We start from the raw sequence: 19,965 nt of genomic DNA, 5'->3' as shown, positions 1-19,965 counted from the left end.
CCATAGCGATATTCTTATAAAAAGGGAAAATGTAGGGGGAGAAGGCCATGGGAAGATAAGGGTAGCGATCAGAGTGGCACATCTATCAGCCAAGGATTGCCCACCAGGACCAGGAGCTAGGAGAGAAGCAGACTCTTCTTCCTCAGAGTCTCTAGAAGGAACCAATCCTGCCAATCCTTTGCTTTCACTTCTAGCCCCTGGAACTGTGAGAGAATAAATTTCACTATCTTAAGCCACCCAGTTTGCAATACTTTGTTACAGCAGCCCTGGGAAGCCAATATAAATGTCTTACACAGCACAGTGAATACACAGTTGCAAACCTGTCTTTGTATCTCCTTCCTAGCAGGGCCCAGTTCCCTGCTCAGACAATACCTGCCAGCAGTGCCTTCCCCCAACATCTTAATCCAGGTACCCCCCACCCCTCCTGCTCATCCCTTTATCCTGCTTAAATTTGTCTTCCCCTTTTCATTATCTGACATGATATAATTTATTTATTTTCTTAGTCATTGAATGTCTTCTCAACTAGAATGTAAGTTCCAGGCAAGGGCAATTTTGGCTTGTTCACTGCCATTCCCCAGCGCCAAAACAGCCCTTGCCCACATAGGAGCCACACTGACATTTACTGAACTAGTGAATGAGGATCTCCTTTGCAGAGAGAGGGCAAAGGTACAGAATGGCTTACCCGGAGAAAGCAAAGAGAGATATCAAGAGCACCTGCGAGCCAGAGGACTTGGAGGAAAAGCAATTCAAGATGTTTCAGTGAAAGTTGGATGTGCAGGCTCTTTGGGGCACAGGACGTTATTGCTGATTGCAGATGTAATGTGCAAACATGCGTATGCTCGACTGGCAAGCATTGGAGCCAAAAAAGCGACATCTGTCACATTTGTTTGAAGCCAATCCAAGTAGACTGAACATGCATTTAGAGAGCTCCGAAAGCTTTTATATCTTGTACGTGCTGTCAAAGGCAGTAGGAAAAAGTGTGTTGGCAAGAGAGAGTACATGCTAACCAGCCAAATTTGCGCATGTGTCAGGTTACACGCTGGGTTTCACAGCCCCAGCTCCCAAAGTTGACACTTTGGGTCAAACAGTTGTTTGTTGGTGAGGGCTTCCCTGTGCATGGTAGGACGATTAGCAGCATCCCTGGTGCCATGTTACAGTAGCACCCGTCTTCTCAGTTATGACAATCAAAAGCATCTATAGACATAGCCAAATGTCCTCTGGGGTTCTGGGGGCAGTCACTCTTGGTTAAGAATCAATGAATTAGGGGTGCCTGGGTGGCTCAATTGGTTAAGCAGCTGCCTTCAGCTCAGGTCATGATCCCTGGGTCCTGGAATGGAACTCCAAGTCATTGGCCTCCCTGCTCAGCTGGGAGTCTGCTTCTCTCTCTCCCCTTTCCCCACTTATACTCTCCCTCTCTCTCTTCCCCTCTCAAATAAATAATCTTTAAAGAAGAAAAAGAAGAAGAAGAAGAAGAAGAAGAAGAAGAAGAAGAAGAAGAAGAAGGAGGAGGAGGAGGAGGAGGAGGAGGAGGAGGAGGAAGAGGAGGAGGAGGAGGAAGAGGAGGAGGAGGAGGAAGAGGAGGAGGAGGAGAAGGAAGAGGAGGAGGAGGAGAAGGAGAAATCACTGAGTTAAGTGTGATGCTTGTCCATTCCTCCTCCTTCTTTCACAACCCCCTTACCGCTTCAAGATACACACACACACACACACACACACACACACACACACACACACACACATACACACACCACAAACAGTAGGACAACTCTCCCAACCCCCTTCAAAAGATGATTTATTCCTATGTGTATTCTTACTGAATACGTCTTTGGGATTTCCTGATGTCATCTTTGGTCAACCATCACATTAAGAATCTCTAACAAGGAACGCCTGGGTGGCTCAGTGGTTAAGCATCTATCTGCCTTTGGCTCAGGTCATGATCCCGGAGTCCCGTGATCAAGTCCCACATCGGGCTTCCATGGGGAGCCTGCTTCTCCCTCTGCCTATGTCTCTGCCTCTCTCTCTGTATTTCTCATGAACAAATAAATAAAATCTTAAAAAAATAAAAGGAATCTAACAAAACACATCCCATGCAGGTGTGTAGTTTCCTTCTATATTGAGCCTAGACTTGCTTTAGCCAGTGGGGCATCAGCAGGCATGATGGTGCAAGCAGAGACTTGTTAGACATTTATACATTCAGGCTTGTCCTACTGGAGCATTGCTTTCTTAGAACCCAGTGCCATGTTAAGAAACTCCAGCTAGACTGACAAAAGACTAGAGGCCACGTGATCAGAGGCACTGGTAGGTGAGAAGCCATCTTAGATATTTCAGCCCCAGGTGAGCTTTGGCCAAATGCAACCGTCAGTGAAGTGACCATGGCTATACCCCCTGGAGAAGTGGAACTGTTCAGCTCAGCATGGTTAACTCACAGAATTATGGAATTTAGGAAGTCTCTTTTGGTTTAAGCCAATAAATTTCGAGGTAATCTATTATACACCAACAGATAATTGAAACATTTGATGATTTGAAAAAGCATCATTTATTTTTTATTTTATTTTATTTTATTTTATTTTATTTTATTTTATTTTATTTATTTTATTTATTTGACACAGAGAGAGAAAGAGAGAGAGCACAAGCAGGGAAAGAGGCAGGGAGAAGAGAGGGAGAAGTAGGCTCCCCCACTGATCTGGGAGCCCGATGCGGACTTGATCCCAGGATTCTGGGATCATGACCTGAGCTGAAGGCAGATGCTTACCCAACTGAGCCACCCAGGAGCCCCCATTCTTAATTTTCAGACTACATTTTACAATTTCAATGCGCTTGAGGTTGTGTGCATTTTATCTGTATAGTGAACATACTACGTAACAGTGTACTTACTATGCTTACGTTTTTCCAATGACATCACATTGCTAGCTTGAAATTGGTCTTGAATAATAGGAGTATTTATATTCTACAAACCAGGGCTTTTTTTTTTGTCCAGAGAGTCAGTTGTTGAATTTATCAGTACAACATCAGTACTCTCCTTAGAAGGGCTTAAATAATAGCAATAATACAATATTTAGGAATGTGTGTGTGTGTGTGTGTTAAGGAGAAATAAATGGGATCATCATGCAAATGATGAATTCCCTTCATAGCTTAGCAGCATATGCTTTGAGAATACAGATGAAGGCAGCACTACAGACTTTCTGGATGTGCAAGTTTTTACCAGATTATTGTTTCATGTATATCTACAGTGCTAAGCAATGGTCATGGAGCCCTCCAACTAATTGCTGTTTGTTCTACTGCCAGTGAGAAAAGCATGATGTGGTTGCCTGTTTCTTGTCTATGGATAATAATCAGCAAAGTCTGTAGCATTCTGGGTGGTTTAATAAAGAAAGATACAAAAAATAATAATAGCAATAATAATAACTAGATTTCACCCAGGACTTCTGTGTGTCATTGCTGTTCTAAACTCTTTATAATTCAAAAAATAAATAAATAAACTCTTTACAATTCTATGGGGTTGCTCCTATTATAACCTTGATTTTACAGCAGAAGAAGTAAGGCATGGAGAAGTTAAATCCTATGCCCAAGGTTAGAGCACTAGTAAGCAATGGAGCCAATGGACTCAGGCAATATACTTATGGGGAGAACAGGGTGGAATATGTGAAATTATGACTCTGAGTTCGCAGTATTCATGAGTTAGAGGTTTTAATTTAATGCAAAATTCAAATTTTTTAGTCCTATGGGAAATCTTCACAGCATTCTCCAACTCCAGAGCCTTCTGCCCAGGGAGGCCTTTGGAATAGGCCACTACAAGCAGAGCAACACGCTTCTAAAGCCTGTATGTGAAGAGGCAATCCTGCTGTACATACCCTATCTTATCTTTCTCTTTCCTCCTGCACAAAGTTGCTTGCAATATTTTTCAAAGCCATCAACCTAATGAAGACAAAAATTCTTGGGTAAAGGGGAGAAGGGAGGGATGAATAGGTGGAGCGCAGAGGATTTTTAGGACAATGAAAATACTCTGTATGATGTTATAATGTCCAAACCCAGACAATGTACACCACCAAGAATGAGCCATAATGTAAACCAGGGGCTCTGGGAAATTATGATGTTTCCATGTAGGTTAATCAACTGTGGGATCATTGGGTGGCTCAGCGGTTTGGCGCCTGCCTTCGGCCCAGAGTGTGATCCTAGAGACCTGGGATCAAGTCCCACGTCGGGCTCCCTGCATGGAGCCTGCTTCTCCCTCTGCCTGTGTCTCTGCCCCTCTCTCCCTCTCTCTGTGTATCTCATGAATGAATAAATAAAATCTTAAAAAAAAATCAACTGTAATGGAGGTGTCACTCTGGTGGAGATGTTGATAATGAGGGAGACTGGGCAGGTGTGGGATGTTGATAATGAGGGAGACTGGGAGGTATATGGGAAAATCTATATAGCTTTCTCTTAATCTTCCTGTGAACTTAAAACTGCTCTAAAAAACTTTTTAAAAACTTACTTGGAGGGCCTCTGGGTGGCTCAGTGGTTGAGTATCTATCTGCCTTAGGCTCAGGCTGTGATCCTGGGGTCCTGGGATGGAGTCCCGCATTAGGCTCCCTGCATGGAGCCTGCTTCTCCCTCTGCCTATGTCTCTGCCTCTCTCTGTGACTCTCATGAATAAATAAACAAAATTAAAAAAAAAGAAAAGAAAACCTACTTGGGAGCACCTGGGTGGCTCAGTCAGTTAAGTGTCTGCCTTCTGCTCAGGTCATGATCCCAGGGTCCTGGGAGCCTGCTTCCACCTCTGGTTCTGTCTCTGCCTCCCTCTTCCTCTATCTCTCATGAATAAGTAAATACAATCTTAAAAATAATAATAAATGTTTAAAATTCTTTAAAAAATTAAAAATTACCTGGGAAAGATGTTTTTTTACTGTTGGGTAAGGCCACATAAAAATCAGAAGAGACTGGAGAACCCAGTCTGTTCAGTGCAGATTTCTTGCTGATCCTGCTCACTGGGTTCTGTGGCCTCTTGGTACACACTGCCCGGAGTGGGCACTAGAGGAAGGAGGCCACGCTGCCCTAGAATACTTTAATGCACAGTAAGTGCTTTGCTCAGTTTGCCTTCCTCCCTTACAGCAATTAAAAATATTTTACTCACGGTTTACTGGCATCCTGTCACACTTGATTGATAGCCTGTCCTCTGAGCTCACAAATGTTATTAGGAGCCTGTGAATCAAGACTAGTTGTTCAGTTCTGTGGGACTTACTCTCAGCCCTCTCTGACTCCACTGTCCTCTGCCCAGGTGGGGCCTTTGGAATAGGCCACCACCAGCAGAGCATAATTTAAAAGTTTTAGCCTCCGATAGAACCTTTCCACGCTGTCTTTGATGAGTGCCTACAATAGTACACTTAGATATTAAGTTCCCTGGCATATAGTTTGAATATAATTTTTTACTTTTATTTTTTAAATTTTTTAAAATTTTATTTATTTATTCATGAGAGACACAGGCAGAGGGAGAAGCAGGCCCCATACAGGGAACCTGCTGTGGGACTCAATCCTGGGACACCAGGATCATGCCCTGAGCCAAAGGCAGGCGCTTAACCGCTGAGCCACCCAGGGCGTCCCTGAATATAATTTTTTAAAGCCCAACTGTCAACAATAGAGGGATGATAAAATTAAGCCACATCTGTAAGGTGGGATATATTGAAGTTGTGGCTAAGACGGAGGTGGTTACAGGCTGTCTTTCTTAGGACAGTTGTGGGCATGATAGGGGCCAGGAATTCTGCACCCCCTCCTCCCCTCCTGCCCACGTGGAAAGGCTGTAAAGACTGGAAGCTTGCAGCCACTGCCCATTGGGTCATGGAATTCTCTCGGGTCTCCTCCTTCCTTTAGCCTGCAGGAGGCCTTTTAGAAACCACAGTCTATGTCAGCAGTTTCTCATCGTCGGTGGGAATGATCCTGCTGCCTGTCAAAATCAACATCACATTTCCCTCTCTGCTTTGATACCCTACCGTTCCAGCTGTAGTTGCCAAATCCTTTTGATTACACAAGAAACACCGCCCTTGGTTGCTTTCATGTATGTTTTATGAGAACACCTAGACATGAATATTTATTTAGGCAACTTGGAGCACGTCTCTTTGATTTTCCTTCTCTCTTCTGAGTCATGTTAAAAGGGGGAGGGGGAGGTGCACAATGTCATAGTTCACCTGTCATGGCTTTTGCCTTATCCCCCTCTTTCCCGACCACGCCAAACGGCTGAGTCGCCTAGGAAATGGAAAACACTGCCTGGGTTTGCATCAGTTAGCAGCATGACACACACTGCTGCTTCACTGATGAAATGCAACTCGTTCCTTTGCAATGTCAGCTTTTCCTACACAATATGTCAATGGACCCTTGTCATCTAACTGTTGCCTGTTTGGATTCCCTTTATGGTGACTGCCTTGATCGACCCCTTTGTCACTTTTGCCTCAAGTGGAACAGCTCACACTCTCTTTCTGTCTCAAGCCTCAAACTATTTTAAGTGATCTTTCTCACACAGTCAGAGGGATATATCTAGAAACCATGAGTTTCCCTAGAATCTTTGAGAAGAAGATTCAAGCACCTTAGAATGGTAGTCTGGGTCTTTTTTTTTTAGATTTTATTTATTCGAGAAACAGAGAGAGGGATAGACGTGGGGCTCAATCCCAGGTCCCCAGGATCACACCCTGGGCTGAAGGTGGCACTAAACCACTGAGCCACTCGGGCTGCCCTAGATTTTTTTTTTTTTTAAGATAAGTCTGGGTCTTTTATTTTTTTATTTTTTTATTTTAAAGATTTTATTTATTTATTCATGAGAGACACAGAGAAAGAGAGAGGCAGAGACACAGGCAGAGGGAGAAGCAGGCTCCATGCAGGGAGCCTGATGTGGGATTCGATCCCAGGACTCCAGGATCATTCCCTGGGCCGAAGGCAGGCGCTAAACTGCTGAGCCACCCAGGCATCCCAAGTCTGGGTCTTTTATATTCTGACTTTTTTATGTGTCCTCACTCTTCTGCCATTCACTCACATAATAATAATAATTGTTACTGGTATTATTATTGAGGGTTTTCTAGATGCTAAGCTCTTTACATGCATAATAACTCCTTGTGTATCCTGGGCTTTAATTACACTAAGCATTTCTAGTTTCTAGAAGGGTCCACGTTGTTTCACAAAAGCCCCTGACTTTCTGTTTCCATTCCTAACTTCTCTGCCTTGATCATCTTTCCAGACTCAGCTCATGTATCACCGTCCTGAGGCCTTCTCTGATTCTTTTTTCTTCTAATTACATCTATTTTAGAAATAGAAAGCAGTGTTTTAGCTTAAATAACCAGTGTATAGTAGACAGCAGTCCAGGTAAGTTTCTGCAACAATTAGAACAAGAATATAAATGCTGCCAGAACAGAATCTTCTTTTACTATTTCTCTCTCTTTTTTTTTCCCCCTGGAGTTTCAGCTACCCTCTCTCAGACTGGCCATCACCAAAAAGTTGGAGCTACTGCCTCTGGCAGTTCTCAGTCTTTGTTACCAGAGAGGAACTGAGACTTGCCATCCTTGGTCTCAACTTTAAAAATCCAGAAAGGGCACCTGGGTGGCTCAGTGGTTGAGTGACTGCCTTTGGCTCAGGTCATGATCCCAGGGTCCTGGGATGGAGTCCCTCATCGGGCTCCTTGCAGGGAGCCTGCTTCTCCGGCTGCCTGTTTCTGCCCCTATCTCTCTTGTCTCTCATGAATAAATAAATTTTAAAAATCTTTTTAAAAAATCCTGAAAAAGAGCTCTTTTTGGCTCAGCTGAGTCAGGCCCCACACCTGAGCCAATCATATGACGAGTTCAAGGAGTTCCCTGCCGAAGACTGGGCTGGTTTAGATGAAGATGAAGATGCACATGTCTGGGAGGATAATTGGGATGATGACAATGTAGAGGATGACTTCTCCAATCAGTTACGAGCTGAACTAGAGAAACATGGTTATAAGATGGAGACCTCATAGCATCCAGAAGAAGTGTTGAAGTATTCTAAACTTGAACTGTTTATTAAATTCTAGGACAGAGAACCCAGGATGGAACACTTAAAAAATGTTTATTTCATTACCTGTTTGGATTTATTTTTGTTTTTGTAACAAAACAACCAGTAACAGTATGGTCATATTTGTAACATATGACCAGTAAGGGGTGAGCTAGGAGCATTTCTCAGAAGTGTGTGTAACAGGACATTTAGGCAAAATTATCCACTCATACCTTCCTACCATACCCTCCCCCAAACCCACTTCCTCAGTGCTTTATTTTTTTTTAAGTCCTCTTAACATCTTTGTTTACCAACACTCCTTTTAATGTGCAAATAAACCCTTTTCCCAAGGAGATAAAACAGAATCTTGTTATAAAAGTTCCCAGAGATTTTTATCCCAGGCTAGCAATAAATTATTTTCTGGTCCAGGCAATAGGTCTTTTGGAAGAATTCAGAACCATACCAATCTGGTGCAGGAAAGGCAGAGTAAGATAATGCAGCCAGACAGGTCTACATTTGTTTTATATTATTTTATGTTTTTTATTATTATTATTTTTTAGTAATCTCTACACCCAATGTAGGCCTCAAACTCACAACTCCGAGATCAAGAATTGCATGACTGAGCCAGCCCGGCCCCCCAACATTTTAATCTTGCCTCAATAGTTACATGACCTTAGACAAGTAAATAAGCACTCCAAACCTTGTTTCCTTGTGTGTTAAGTGGGGACAAAATTATTCTATTAGTCAGGATGGATTACTTTATGCTGCAGTAACAGCCTGGCTGATCCCAGATGCATGAACAATAAATGCTCATGGTTGAATGGCACAGAGTTTTGGTGATTGTTTTTTCACAGCAATGTTGCAGCTACAGATAACTAATTTAGTAGGATTGCACTTCAGGGCCCCTCATGTTTGGATGGAGCTACAGTTCTGGTAATGAGTTGGGAGTAAAAGTTACAGTGACATTTCTGGGCTAGAGCATTGAATTGCTGGCATGAGACCCCCTAGAACTCTCTTTGCTCGACAGCAACCAAACACTTTTGAAATGGCAACTCCAACATCTGTGTTCCCCTAGAGACTAAGATGGGCTAAACACACTGGTAAATTGTTTTAAGCCGTCTGAGTTTGGGAGTGCATAACTTAGTCCAGCCTCCCTTAATGAGGTGAGAAAGGGTATTTGAAGAAATTTGCTAAAGGTTTTTAATTGCTTTCTACTCGGTGCTCTTTGAGAGACTACAAGAAATATTTGAATTGTATTTTTAGTTACCATACTGGTTTGATTTGCTTGCTCACTCCTTGACTCACCTAGGTTTAGACAACTGAGTGCCAAGCAATAGCTGCCCTTTACCTCCTAAATACCTTGGGATTTTTCCCAAACAGAGTTTTCAGATGTTGAGTAATCCAAATATCCACTAAATACCCTTTAGCAAAGTAGATAAAGTGCAAGTGCTTCTTCTCTCTCCAGATTATATATTAACACAGCAAAAAACAAGGCATCCAGCAGGAGCACCTGGGTGGCTCAGTGGTTGAGCATCTGTCTTTGGCTCAGAATGTGATCCTGGGGTCCTGGGATGGGGTCCTGCATTGGGCTCCCTGCGGGGAGTCTGCTTCTCCCTCTGTCTGTGTTTCTGCTTCTCTCTGTGTGTCTCTCATGAATAAATAAGTGAAATTTTTGAAAAAAAAAAAAAAAAGAAGGCAGAAGTAGGGTAAGCAAGAGGGCAAAGAGGACTTTTCAAAGAAAAATCCAAAAATCCCTGGGATACACATAACTTTCCATTCCTCTGAGATGTATTTGAAAAACGTACAAAGAAGAAAACAGGAACATTTCACAAAGAGGAAATCTTTGTGATCTTGGGTTAGGTAAAGAATTCTTAGATATGACACCAAAAACCCAATTCATAAAAGAAAACACCGTTGGGGGCAGCCCGGGTGGCGCAGTGGTGTAGCGCCGCCTGAAGCCAGGGGTGTGATCCTGGAGAGCCGGGATCGAGTCCCACGTCAGGCTCCCTGCATGGAGCCTGCTTCTCCCTCTCCCTCTGCCTGTGTCTCTGCCTCTCTCTCTCTGTGTGTCTCTCATGAATAAATAAATAAAATTCTTAAAAAAAAAAAAAAGAAAACACTGTTGGGTTGATCTGCATCAACATTAATATCATCGAAAGATATTGTTAAGATATTGAAAGATATTGTTAAGAAAATGAAAAAACAAGCCAGAAACTCGGAGAAAATATATGCAAAGCACATATATGATAAAGCGCTTATATCTAGAATATATAGATCTCTCAAAACTCAATAAGAAAAAAACAGCCCAATTAAACTTTGGATAAAACATTTGAACAGATACTTCACCAAAGTTATATGCAGAAAGCAAATAATCACATGAAAAGATGCTGAACATTCATTCTGGAGAGGGAAATTAAAATCACCATGAAGTACCACAACATTCCTAGTATGGCTGTAATCACAAACACTCATCATAGATTTGGAGCACCTGGAACTATCCTACACTGTTGGTGGGGATGTTCAATGGCACGGTTACTTATTTCAAAAAAAAAAGATTTTCTTTATTTACTTATTTGAGAGACAGAGCATGAGTGAGTGTAGGAAAAGGGAGAGAGAGAAGAAGGCTCCTGGCTGAGCAAGGAGACCTACACCAGGCTCTATTCCAGGACCCCAAGACCATGTGACCTGAGCAGAAGGCAGATGCTTAACCGACTGAGACACCTAGGCCCCCCTGGCACAACTACTTTGAAAACATTTGATACTTCCTTAAAAAGCTAAGTATATACCTACCATATATGGCCCAGCCATTCAACTTCGAAGAATTTAATCACCAGAACTGAAAACAGTTTTGGTGTTTACACAAAGACTTGTATAGGAATGTTCATAACAGCTCTATTTGTAATAGCCCAAACTGGAAACAATCCAAATGTTCATCAAAGGTGAATGGATCCATTCACAGTGGTATATCAATACCATGGAATACCACTCAACAATAAGAACATGTGAACTGTCGATATACCCAACAACAGAGTTGATTCTCAAAATAATTATGCTGAATGAAAGTAGCCAGGCCAAAAGAAAAAAAAAGCGTACATAGTTTAGAAACTATTTATTATTTATTTTTTTGAAAGAATTTTTTAAATTTTTTTTCAAAGACTTTACCCATTTATTCATGGGAGACACACACACACAGAGAGACAGAGAGAGAGAGAGAGGCAGAGACACAGGCAAAGGGAGAAGCAGGCTCCATGCAGGGAGCCCGACGTGGGACTTGATCCCAGGTCTCCAGGATCAGGCCCTGGGCCGAAGGTAGGCACCAAACCGCTGAGCCACACGGGCTGCCCAGGATCTATTTATATAAATTTCTAGAAAATATTAACTAAGAGAAAACATTAGTGATTGCCTGTGGGCAAGATGGGGTGGGGATAGAAAGAGAATGAACTGCAAACAAGCAAGAGGAAGCTTCTAGGGGCGATGGGTATTTTCATTACCTTGATTATGATGATGGTTTCACAGGAGTATATTTATGTCAAATCATAAAATACAATTTAAATATGTGTGGCTTATTGAAAATCAATTACACCTCAGGTAGGTTGAAAAAGTATATTTATAGGATGCATCAGTTATTGACTGAGTAATGATTCAGGAAGAAAGTAGCAAATGGTCTACCAACTTGGATAACTCTAGGAAATTAGAACAAATAGAAGGCTGGCAGCCACGGCGCATGTCTCTTCAATTGCCAGCATGACCTTCAGATCTGGCCCAACTCAATCTAAAGATAAGTGCAAAGTAGGAATCCAGAAGAACTGTAATATGGAAACCTTTTGTCACATACCTGAAATTGAATAGGATAGTCATATGGGCTGTGATAGCCCATATAAGCTGAACTGCAGGCAGGTTAAGCCAAAGTGGTTAAGGAAATCATTCAGCACGTTTGTCTCTGCTACTGATAAAAATGTTGCTTGGTTACCAGCATGGGATAGAAATGTGAGAAATAACCTGTTTCAAGTTAGACGCCCATAAGCTTAACACCCTAAGCTTCCTGACTAATAACGCAAACATTCATACACACAATTTGTTATCATCTCAAATCCAGTAAATAAAAATGAAGAATGTGATGGTCTATTCTACAAGAGGTTATTGAAAGTTGTGTGGTCTCTCAGAGCCACCCTTGGCAACAATATAACAAGTTTTAAGCTCTGCATTGGTAAATTTTTGTGAGAGTTTTGCTTTTTTCGGTAGAGTTTGAGCTTTTCAAATATCATGGCCACATAAGTTTGAAAAAACTCATTTTGCTGTTGTAGAAAAACACGGGGACCAAGCATGAAAAGACTAAAAATCTAATCGCAGCTCTCCTACTAACTCAATTCCTTGTCTGCAAAACGGGGATAAAAGAAGTACCTACCTGTAGTAGGTTGAACAGTGGCTCCCCCAAAATATATACCCATGACCTAATTCCCAGAACATGTGAATGTTACCCGCTTTAGAAAAACAGTCTTTGCAGATTGCAGGTGTAATTAAGTTAAGAACCTTAGGATGAGGAGATCATCCTGGATTACCCAGGCCGGCCCTAAATCCAATGACAGGTGTTCTTATAAGAGAAAAGCAAGAGAGATTTGAGACAAAGGTGGGAAAGAGAAGGCAAGGTGAAGATGGAGGCAGAGAATGGGGGGATGGAAGGGAATGATGTGGTCCCAAGTCAAGGAAGCTGGAAAAGGCAAGAAATGGAATCTTCCCTAGAGGCTCTGGAAGGAGCCACTCTGCCAACACCTTGATTTCTGACTCTGACCTCCAGAACTATGAGAGAATAACTTTCTTCTTTCCTTTCTTTTCTTTTTCTTCTTTCTTACCAAGTTTGTGGTAATTCATTACTGCAGCCTTAGGAAACCAATATACTACCTCACAAAGCCCCAAAAATGAAAATAATAGTACTACCAACATTGTAGATTTTCTATGAGGATTAAATGAAGTAATCGTCAAACACTTAGAAGAATGCTTGATACCTCCTGGGCCTGCAGGAAGTGCTAAGTTAAGTGAATTTTTGCAAAAAGGAACTCTGATGTCAATGCAACTGGTTGTTGATGTTCACTAGTCCATGCCTGGTGGACTGGACACCATGATACTGGCGCCTTTTGTTAGATTACAGTTGAAAATCCAATCACAATGGTGATAAGGACAAGAAGAATGGACTCTATAGAGGTTCTTTTAAGCTCTGTAAAAGGAATCCCCTTCAATTCTCAATGCATTTGGGTCCTTCTACTAGTTGTCTCCACAATCCCTGAGTCCCTAAAGGCAATGTAGAAAAGAATGCAGGGGCCACAGGAAAAAACCACTTTTATTGCCTCCATGGGGAGCCTAAAACCCCGCAGGGGGAGGGGGGGCAGCAGCGCAGAATTCTCAAGCACTTGGCTCTGTGCCACCCGCAGAAAACTACGATTCCCAGAAGGCTTTGGGCCCAGGGGGGTAGGGGATGGACCGCCCCTAAGGGGCGGAGTCTAAGAGAAGGTCGTTGGCCAGTTCCATTATCCCGAGCTGCAGGGGTCCCTTGGGCGGAGTTGGGAAGCAAAACTGCCTCCCTATTGGCTGCGAATAGAAAGGTCGGCGTCCCCCGCGCGGGTGGTCGGGTCGCCGGGATCCCGGACGCCCGGGCCGGGGCCGGGAGCTCAAATTTCCCGGGTCGGGAGATTAAATTTCCCGGGCGGGGAGCGCGGGGCCTGCCGGGAAGGCGCCCGGGTCGGTTGTGCATCGCGCGGTGGCGGCGGCGGCGGGGCTTCGCGATGCAGAGCACGGACCTAGGCAACAGGGAGAGCGGCAAGCTGTGGCACCGCAAGCCGTCCCCGGCCGCTCGGGACGGGTAAAGGCGGCGGCTGAGGGGGGCCTGGGGGCCGGCGAGGGCCTGGGGAAGGGGTGCGGGGGCCCGGGTGGGGCTTCGGGCTCTGCCCCGCCCCTGCCCCCGACGACCTCTTGCAAGGCAGGTGGTCTGAGTCGGTGCTCGGTGGCCCAGGTCGTGGGGGCGGGGGCGCGCGACAGTTGTGCCCGGGCTGAGCCCGCCTGGGTCACCGTGGCAGCCCCGTAGCGTTCCTGGCGCGCAGTAGATGCTCAGTAAACGTTAGGGGTTGCAGCTGGAAAGGAACTGGAGGAACTGCAGGGGAAGGACAGCGGTGCACCCCCACCCCTCCCGAATGCGCAGCTTAACCTCCTTAAATCCTCGGATACCTGCATTCAGGCGGGCGTGCACCCACCCATCAACTGTTTGTTGAGCACTGACTCTGTGCCAAGCTTCTAAGCTCTGGGGCGGGGGGGGGGGGGGCAGCTGTGGAACACCACAAACTTCCGGATTTTTGGAGTTTACAGGGTTGTGTGTGTGACGGTGACGACAGGGGGGTTCGGCCACGGTCAAGGTGACCTAGTAAGGACTGTGCTGCTGCTGCTGCTAATTGTGTTTGTTTTTTAGATAGACTTTTTTTTTTTTTTTTTTTTAAAGAACTGTATTAGGTTCACAGGCAAATTCAGAGGAAGGGACAGAGATTTCCCATATACCCGCTGCACTCACACATGCATAGCCTCCCCATTATCAAAATCTCCCATCAGAAAGGTATATTTATTGCAATTGAGGAGTCTGCATTGACATATTATCATTATCACTGGAAGTCCACAGTTTATACTAGGATTCCCTTTTGGTGTTGTGTGTTTTATGGGATTGGGCAATTGTATAATGACCTGTATCCACCATTGCAGTATCCTAGAAAGTATTTTCACTGCGCTGGAAGTCCTCTGTACGTTTCCTGTTCCCACCTCTCCTCCCCAGGTTCTTTTCATTCTGGTTTTCATTCTGGTTCCAGATACCTGACCTATTTGAGTCTTAGCCACTCAAGACTTCAATGGAAGCCTTTGTCCCAAGTGGTGCCATCTTGGTTCCAATTGCTGCACACAGATTGATCCTATTGATTTTAACTTCCTAGGATTTCATGGCCTTTGCTGCATCACTTGGATTCATGTTTCTTCTCCTAGTATCTTTTCTCTTGATCCTTTGGTTGCAGCTCAACAAATCAACAGACTTCAACTGCTAGCTATGCTTGCTGGAAGCCTGGTTCCAGACGTTGTACTGACAGCTTGTTTGGTTTCTGCTTGCTGACAGCCCCCTAGCCATGTTGCTGTCCCACCAATTCCATTGAATAAAAATTTTTGTTTAGAGTAGGGATTCTTCAGTAGACATTTTCATTTCCAAACTTGGAGTTTATGTAAACACTACCTCTACTTCTGATGTTTTCTAAATATTCTGAAAGTTACTACCCAGATGCCTGGGTGGCTCAGCAGTTGAGCCTCTGCCTTCAGCACAGGGCGTGATCCTAGAGTCCGAGGATCAAGTCCCGCATCGGGCTTCCTGCAAGGAGCCTTGCTTCTCCCTCTGCCTATGTCTCTGCCTCTCTCTCTCTGTCTCTCATATAAATAAATAAATAAAATCTTTTAAAAAAAAGAAAAAGGTTATTGCTAACCCACAGTAATTCTATTTCTTGCTGTCATAAAATATCTGGATATACATGCAAGATTCAAAAAAGTAAAGACACAAGTTTTACCAAATGTTAATTTGCTTCCACTAAAACATAGCTTTATTTTTGTTCATCAGAATCCACTGTGATGGTGTTGAGAGAGACCAGGGGCACAGACTGAGTCAGTTGGATGTTAGTTGAAGAAAATGTCCATTAACTAGTTCTATGAAGGGCAAGTTAATCACTAAGACTATAGGTGAAAATAATCATGCCGGCCAGACTAGTGTTGCCTTAGGGCATATAAAGACTTTTAAAAAATGTCTCAGTGTCTCATGGATCTTGTTTGGTAAATTTTTTATTTTTAAATTATGTTTAAGAATTGAGGAACCATCAGGCAACTCATGAGCAGTTGAAAGGCAGTTGTTCTAAAATAAATGCTAGTATGTGTGTGTTATAGGAATCAAAAGGGCAGAATGTTGCTATTAATTGTAATTATATATCCAGATGGTAGGGTTATAATCAGTTTTATTTACTAGTGTTTTTCCATATTTTCCTTATTTTGAACAATGATCATGTAATGTTGTAATCCGAATACATAATAAATGTTATAGAAACAAGAGCAGAGGGAAAAGTCGTTGGCTTTGTCTGATTTTAATTGCTGGGGAACATTTTGATGTTATTACTCTTTTCAGTATATATATTCTCCCCCCTCTTCCGCTTTGGGGATGTCAAAGGAAAACCAGAGCTGGACAGTAGTTAAAGTGGTAAAAACAGATTTTCTTCCTCTATTGCAATAGAGGAAAGGAGACCTCGGTACAGAACTGGGCTCGGGTCTGAATAGAGCCTGGGCAACTGGGAATGTCAAGCCAAAAGGCAGGGTGGGAGTCAGTGGATAGAAAGTTACTAGGATAGAGGAACTTTGGGTAAACCAGCCTAAAGAGATTCTTGCTGAAGACAGGCCAGCTTGATTAGATGTCAGCTGGGAGATGGTTGAGAATGAGAAACTGCTCAGTTATCAAGGATGATCAGGTCCTGAAGGTCGGGGGTTCTAATTAAACAGACGGACTGAGCAGGGTTTTTGATAAAACTAGGTTTTACAAGGAAGTGCACAGATGGAGAAGTGCCTCAGAAGGTTCAGGAGCCAGACTAAAGTTTGGTCAAGCAAAGAATCTTTGTCAGGGACCTGATAAAAATAAGTATTGTAAGAAATTTGCTATTTCCCCCAATGAACCACCTTATGTTTAAACTGAAGAAAATAGGATGCCTGGGTGGCTCAGCATTTGAGCGTCTGCCTTCAGCTCAGGGCATGATCCTGGAGACCCGGGATGAGTCCCACATTGGGCTCCCTGCAGGGAGCCTGCTTATGTCTCTCTCTCTCTCTCTCTCTCTCTCTCTCTCTCTCGTCTCTCATGAATAAATAAAATCTTTAAAAAGGGGAGAGGGATTATTCTGCTCTTTGTGACCTGAATAGGCACACATAAATTATTTTAAGAAATCAGTTATTCTCTGCTGCGAGTTTTATAACAGGCTTCTTTTAACAGATATATGGTGCAAGATCTTCTCAAAAAATAGTAACTTTAGACAACTGTAGAAAATAAAACTCATGTACGCTTAATTCACTTTGGAACACTTTATACTACAAAATCTCATTAAGATATCTTAAAATTAAGATACTGAATTGAAATTATTCTTGCATGTGGTGGCTTATGATTTACATGAAACTACTTTTCACTAATTACATCATTGTTCTTAGCATGTGTTTATGGCTTCATGTAACAGTTTGACAAACTCAATCAAAAATACATTCTCATATCTTGTTATTGTCTGTCACTTTCTGTTCATATGTGCACTTATTTTTTTCATATTTGTCTTCCCCACTAAACTGAAAGCTCCAAGAGGGCAAGGGCCTGTGTCCATCGGTTACTGTTAGGCCCCAGCATGTTCAGTGTGTGACACATAGTGAATTTTCAAGTATTTGTTGAACATATGAACAGTAGCCACTTTGATAATGAATAACCTTCTGATCTGCTTTTGGAAATCACTGTACAATTGCTTCTAGGAGAATAGCAGAAAAGAGGGGAACAGGTAGGCAGGAAACTTCAAAATAAGTGATGTATGCTGTATCTTTCGTAAGTAATGCTTGGCTTAGAATTACATATATTGTTTGTTTGTTTTTGACAGAATTATAGTGAACATCATTCACAGCACTTCTGATTACCTTCCGAAAGTCTTGCGATTTTTGAATGTGGCTTTTGATAGTTCAGGTGATTGCTTAATTGCTGGAGACCATCAAGGAAATATCTATGTTTTTGACTTGTATGGAAACAGGTGAGCAGATCCGTTTGATACATATCTTATTTAACAAGTCAGTCACTGCCAATTTTAGTACCTCCTGTTAATTATTCATTCAGCAGGATTCATTTAAATTCTTACTCTATTTCAGGTACCCTGTAAAACACGGTCATAAATGCTGATGGAAGAAAGTGGAAGAGCATAGAAAAATATAGTTAGATTTTTTTTTTTTTTTTTTTTTAGAGAATTCAAGTTCCAGTTTGAATGGTATCTCTAGTAGCTTGTTTTTCCCTAAATTTAAAAATTTATTATTGCTATCTTATCACTGCCTGGTACTTTATCAGGCAATTTCGAAAGAGCATAATTTCCTTCGTACATTATTGTCACAGTTTTCACATCTACCAGTTTTGTTTTCTTTAAGATTTTATTTATTCATGAGAGACAGAGAGGCAGAGACGTAAGCAGAGCGAGAAGCAGGCTCCCTGCTTAACCACTGAGCCACCCAGGTGCACACACATCTAGCAGTTTTATTTTTTTATTTTTTATTAAAAGATACTCATCATTACTCATCATCAGGGAAGTACAAATAAAAACCACAATGAGATACCACCCCACTCCCATCAGAATGGCTAAAATCAAGAACACAAGAAACAACAGATGTTGACAAACATGAGAAAGCAGAACCCTCTCTCACTGCCGGCGGGAATGCAAACTGGTGCGACCCACCTGGAAAACAGTATGGGGTTCCTCTAAAAGCCAAAAATAGAAGTATCTTATGATTTAGCAATCATTCTTCTGGGTATTTATCCAAATACAAACATACTAATTTGAATGGATACATGCACCCCCCTGTTTACAACAGCTTTATTTTTAATACCCAAACTATGGAAACAGCCCATGTGTCCATCAACTGATGACTAGATAAAGAGGTGGTATATACATACAATAGAATATCATTCAGCCATAAAATTAATGAAATACTTCCATTTGCAATGACGTGAAGATGGAGTTAGAGAATATTACGCTAATCAAAAGAAGCCAGAGAAAGACAAATACCATGATTTCACTCATATATGAAATTTAAGAAACAAAATAAATGAACAAAGGAGAAAAAACAGAGAGGCAAACCAAGAAACAGACTCTAAACTATAGAGAACAAACTGATGGTTACAAAGGGAAGAGAGTAAATAGGTGAAGGGGATTAAGGAGTGCACTTGATGTGATGAGCACAGGCTGATGTACAGAAATGTTAAGTTACTATATTGTACACCTGAAATTAATGTAGAACTGTATATTCACTAACTAGGATTAGAATTAAAACTTAAAGAATTTTGTATACTAAAAATCGTGTGGTAAGAAATAAGAAAAATGGGTTTCAGTTAGAGCATGAGTTAAATGGTTTTGTCTATTTCTGGTTTTAACTGTTGAGTTCTATAATTGAGCAAGAGGGCTCACTGACATCCCTCTATATCTTTGCCTAGATGATACCCATTACTCCTTTTTTTAAAATTTCTTTTTATTGGAGTTCAATTTGGCAACATATAGCATAACACCCAGTGCTCATCCCATCAGGTGCCCCCCTCAGTGCTGTCACTCAGTCACCCCAGTCCCCTGCCCACCTCCCTTTCCACCACCCCTTGTACATCTAGCAGTTTTAAAGACTCGATCTTCAGCTTCTGCCTCTGCTTCCTCTGCTGAACAACTGAGTGCAGAAGCAGTTAGGTGGGATTGATGAAGGGAAGCATCCCTGCAGCGGGGGGCAGGTAGGTGGGAGGGAGAACCCGTCCCCCTGGCAGAGTCAGGTGTCTCTGCGAGGGATGGACAGTCATGGGAAATACAGGAAGTTTTGATCAAGTGAGTAAATATGTTGAAGATAATGGGGACCCGGCTTCTCCGATCAGGAAGGGGGGTTACAAATATAGGAACGTAGAAAACTAGAATGAATCCTGTGGTACCAGGTTGGAATTGGATATACCTGTGTGCACTGCTGGTTTTGAATATCTGGACATAGAATTGAATAGATGTATGAGTGAGTGAATGAATTACATGTTCATATGTTTCCTAGCGTAGTCCATTCATAGGACCTGGGAGCAACAACGCCCCAGTAGCAATGAATATACCCAGTTTTTTTCCTAAATACCACGATCTGCTAAAAGTAATCAAGGATCCTGGCAGAAACGGCCAGTTTTAGGATAGAGACAGGCAAAGTACA

The 19,965-nt window shown here is 42.5% G+C and overlaps 2 protein-coding genes across 5 annotated transcripts in view; both read left to right on the top strand.

Annotated features, from left to right (window-relative positions):
- Positions 1–829: 829 nt before the first annotated feature.
- Positions 830–8,091, top strand: LOC121498566 (26S proteasome complex subunit SEM1-like). The gene is made up of 2 exons (XM_041768580.1): positions 830–967; positions 7,760–8,091. Exons 1-2 carry the CDS (start codon positions 830–832, stop codon positions 7,955–7,957), a joined length of 336 nt encoding a protein of 111 aa, XP_041624514.1. The 3' UTR covers positions 7,958–8,091.
- A 5,514-nt stretch (positions 8,092–13,605) lies between these two features.
- The window catches only part of TBC1D31 (TBC1 domain family member 31), a 69,357-nt gene continuing 62,997 nt past the window's right edge, over positions 13,606–19,965 (top strand). For 2 of the 4 annotated variants that reach the window (XM_041769593.1, XM_041769592.1), the window contains exons 1-2: positions 13,606–13,825; positions 17,643–17,789. In XM_041769593.1, coding sequence (XP_041625527.1) covers positions 13,749–13,825; positions 17,643–17,789 — 224 coding nt within the window. In that variant the 5' untranslated portion in view covers positions 13,606–13,748. Of the gene's footprint in view, positions 13,826–17,642; positions 17,790–19,965 lie in introns of those variants that run through there. The other 2 variants (XM_041769595.1, XM_041769596.1) reach the window with 2 other exon arrangements.

This window comes from Vulpes lagopus, chromosome 9 (assembly GCF_018345385.1).
Source record: "Vulpes lagopus strain Blue_001 chromosome 9, ASM1834538v1, whole genome shotgun sequence".
NCBI lineage: Eukaryota > Metazoa > Chordata > Mammalia > Carnivora > Canidae > Vulpes > Vulpes lagopus.
The sequence above is the reverse complement of the archived record's forward strand: the minus strand, read 5'-3'. Positions and strand labels throughout refer to the sequence as shown.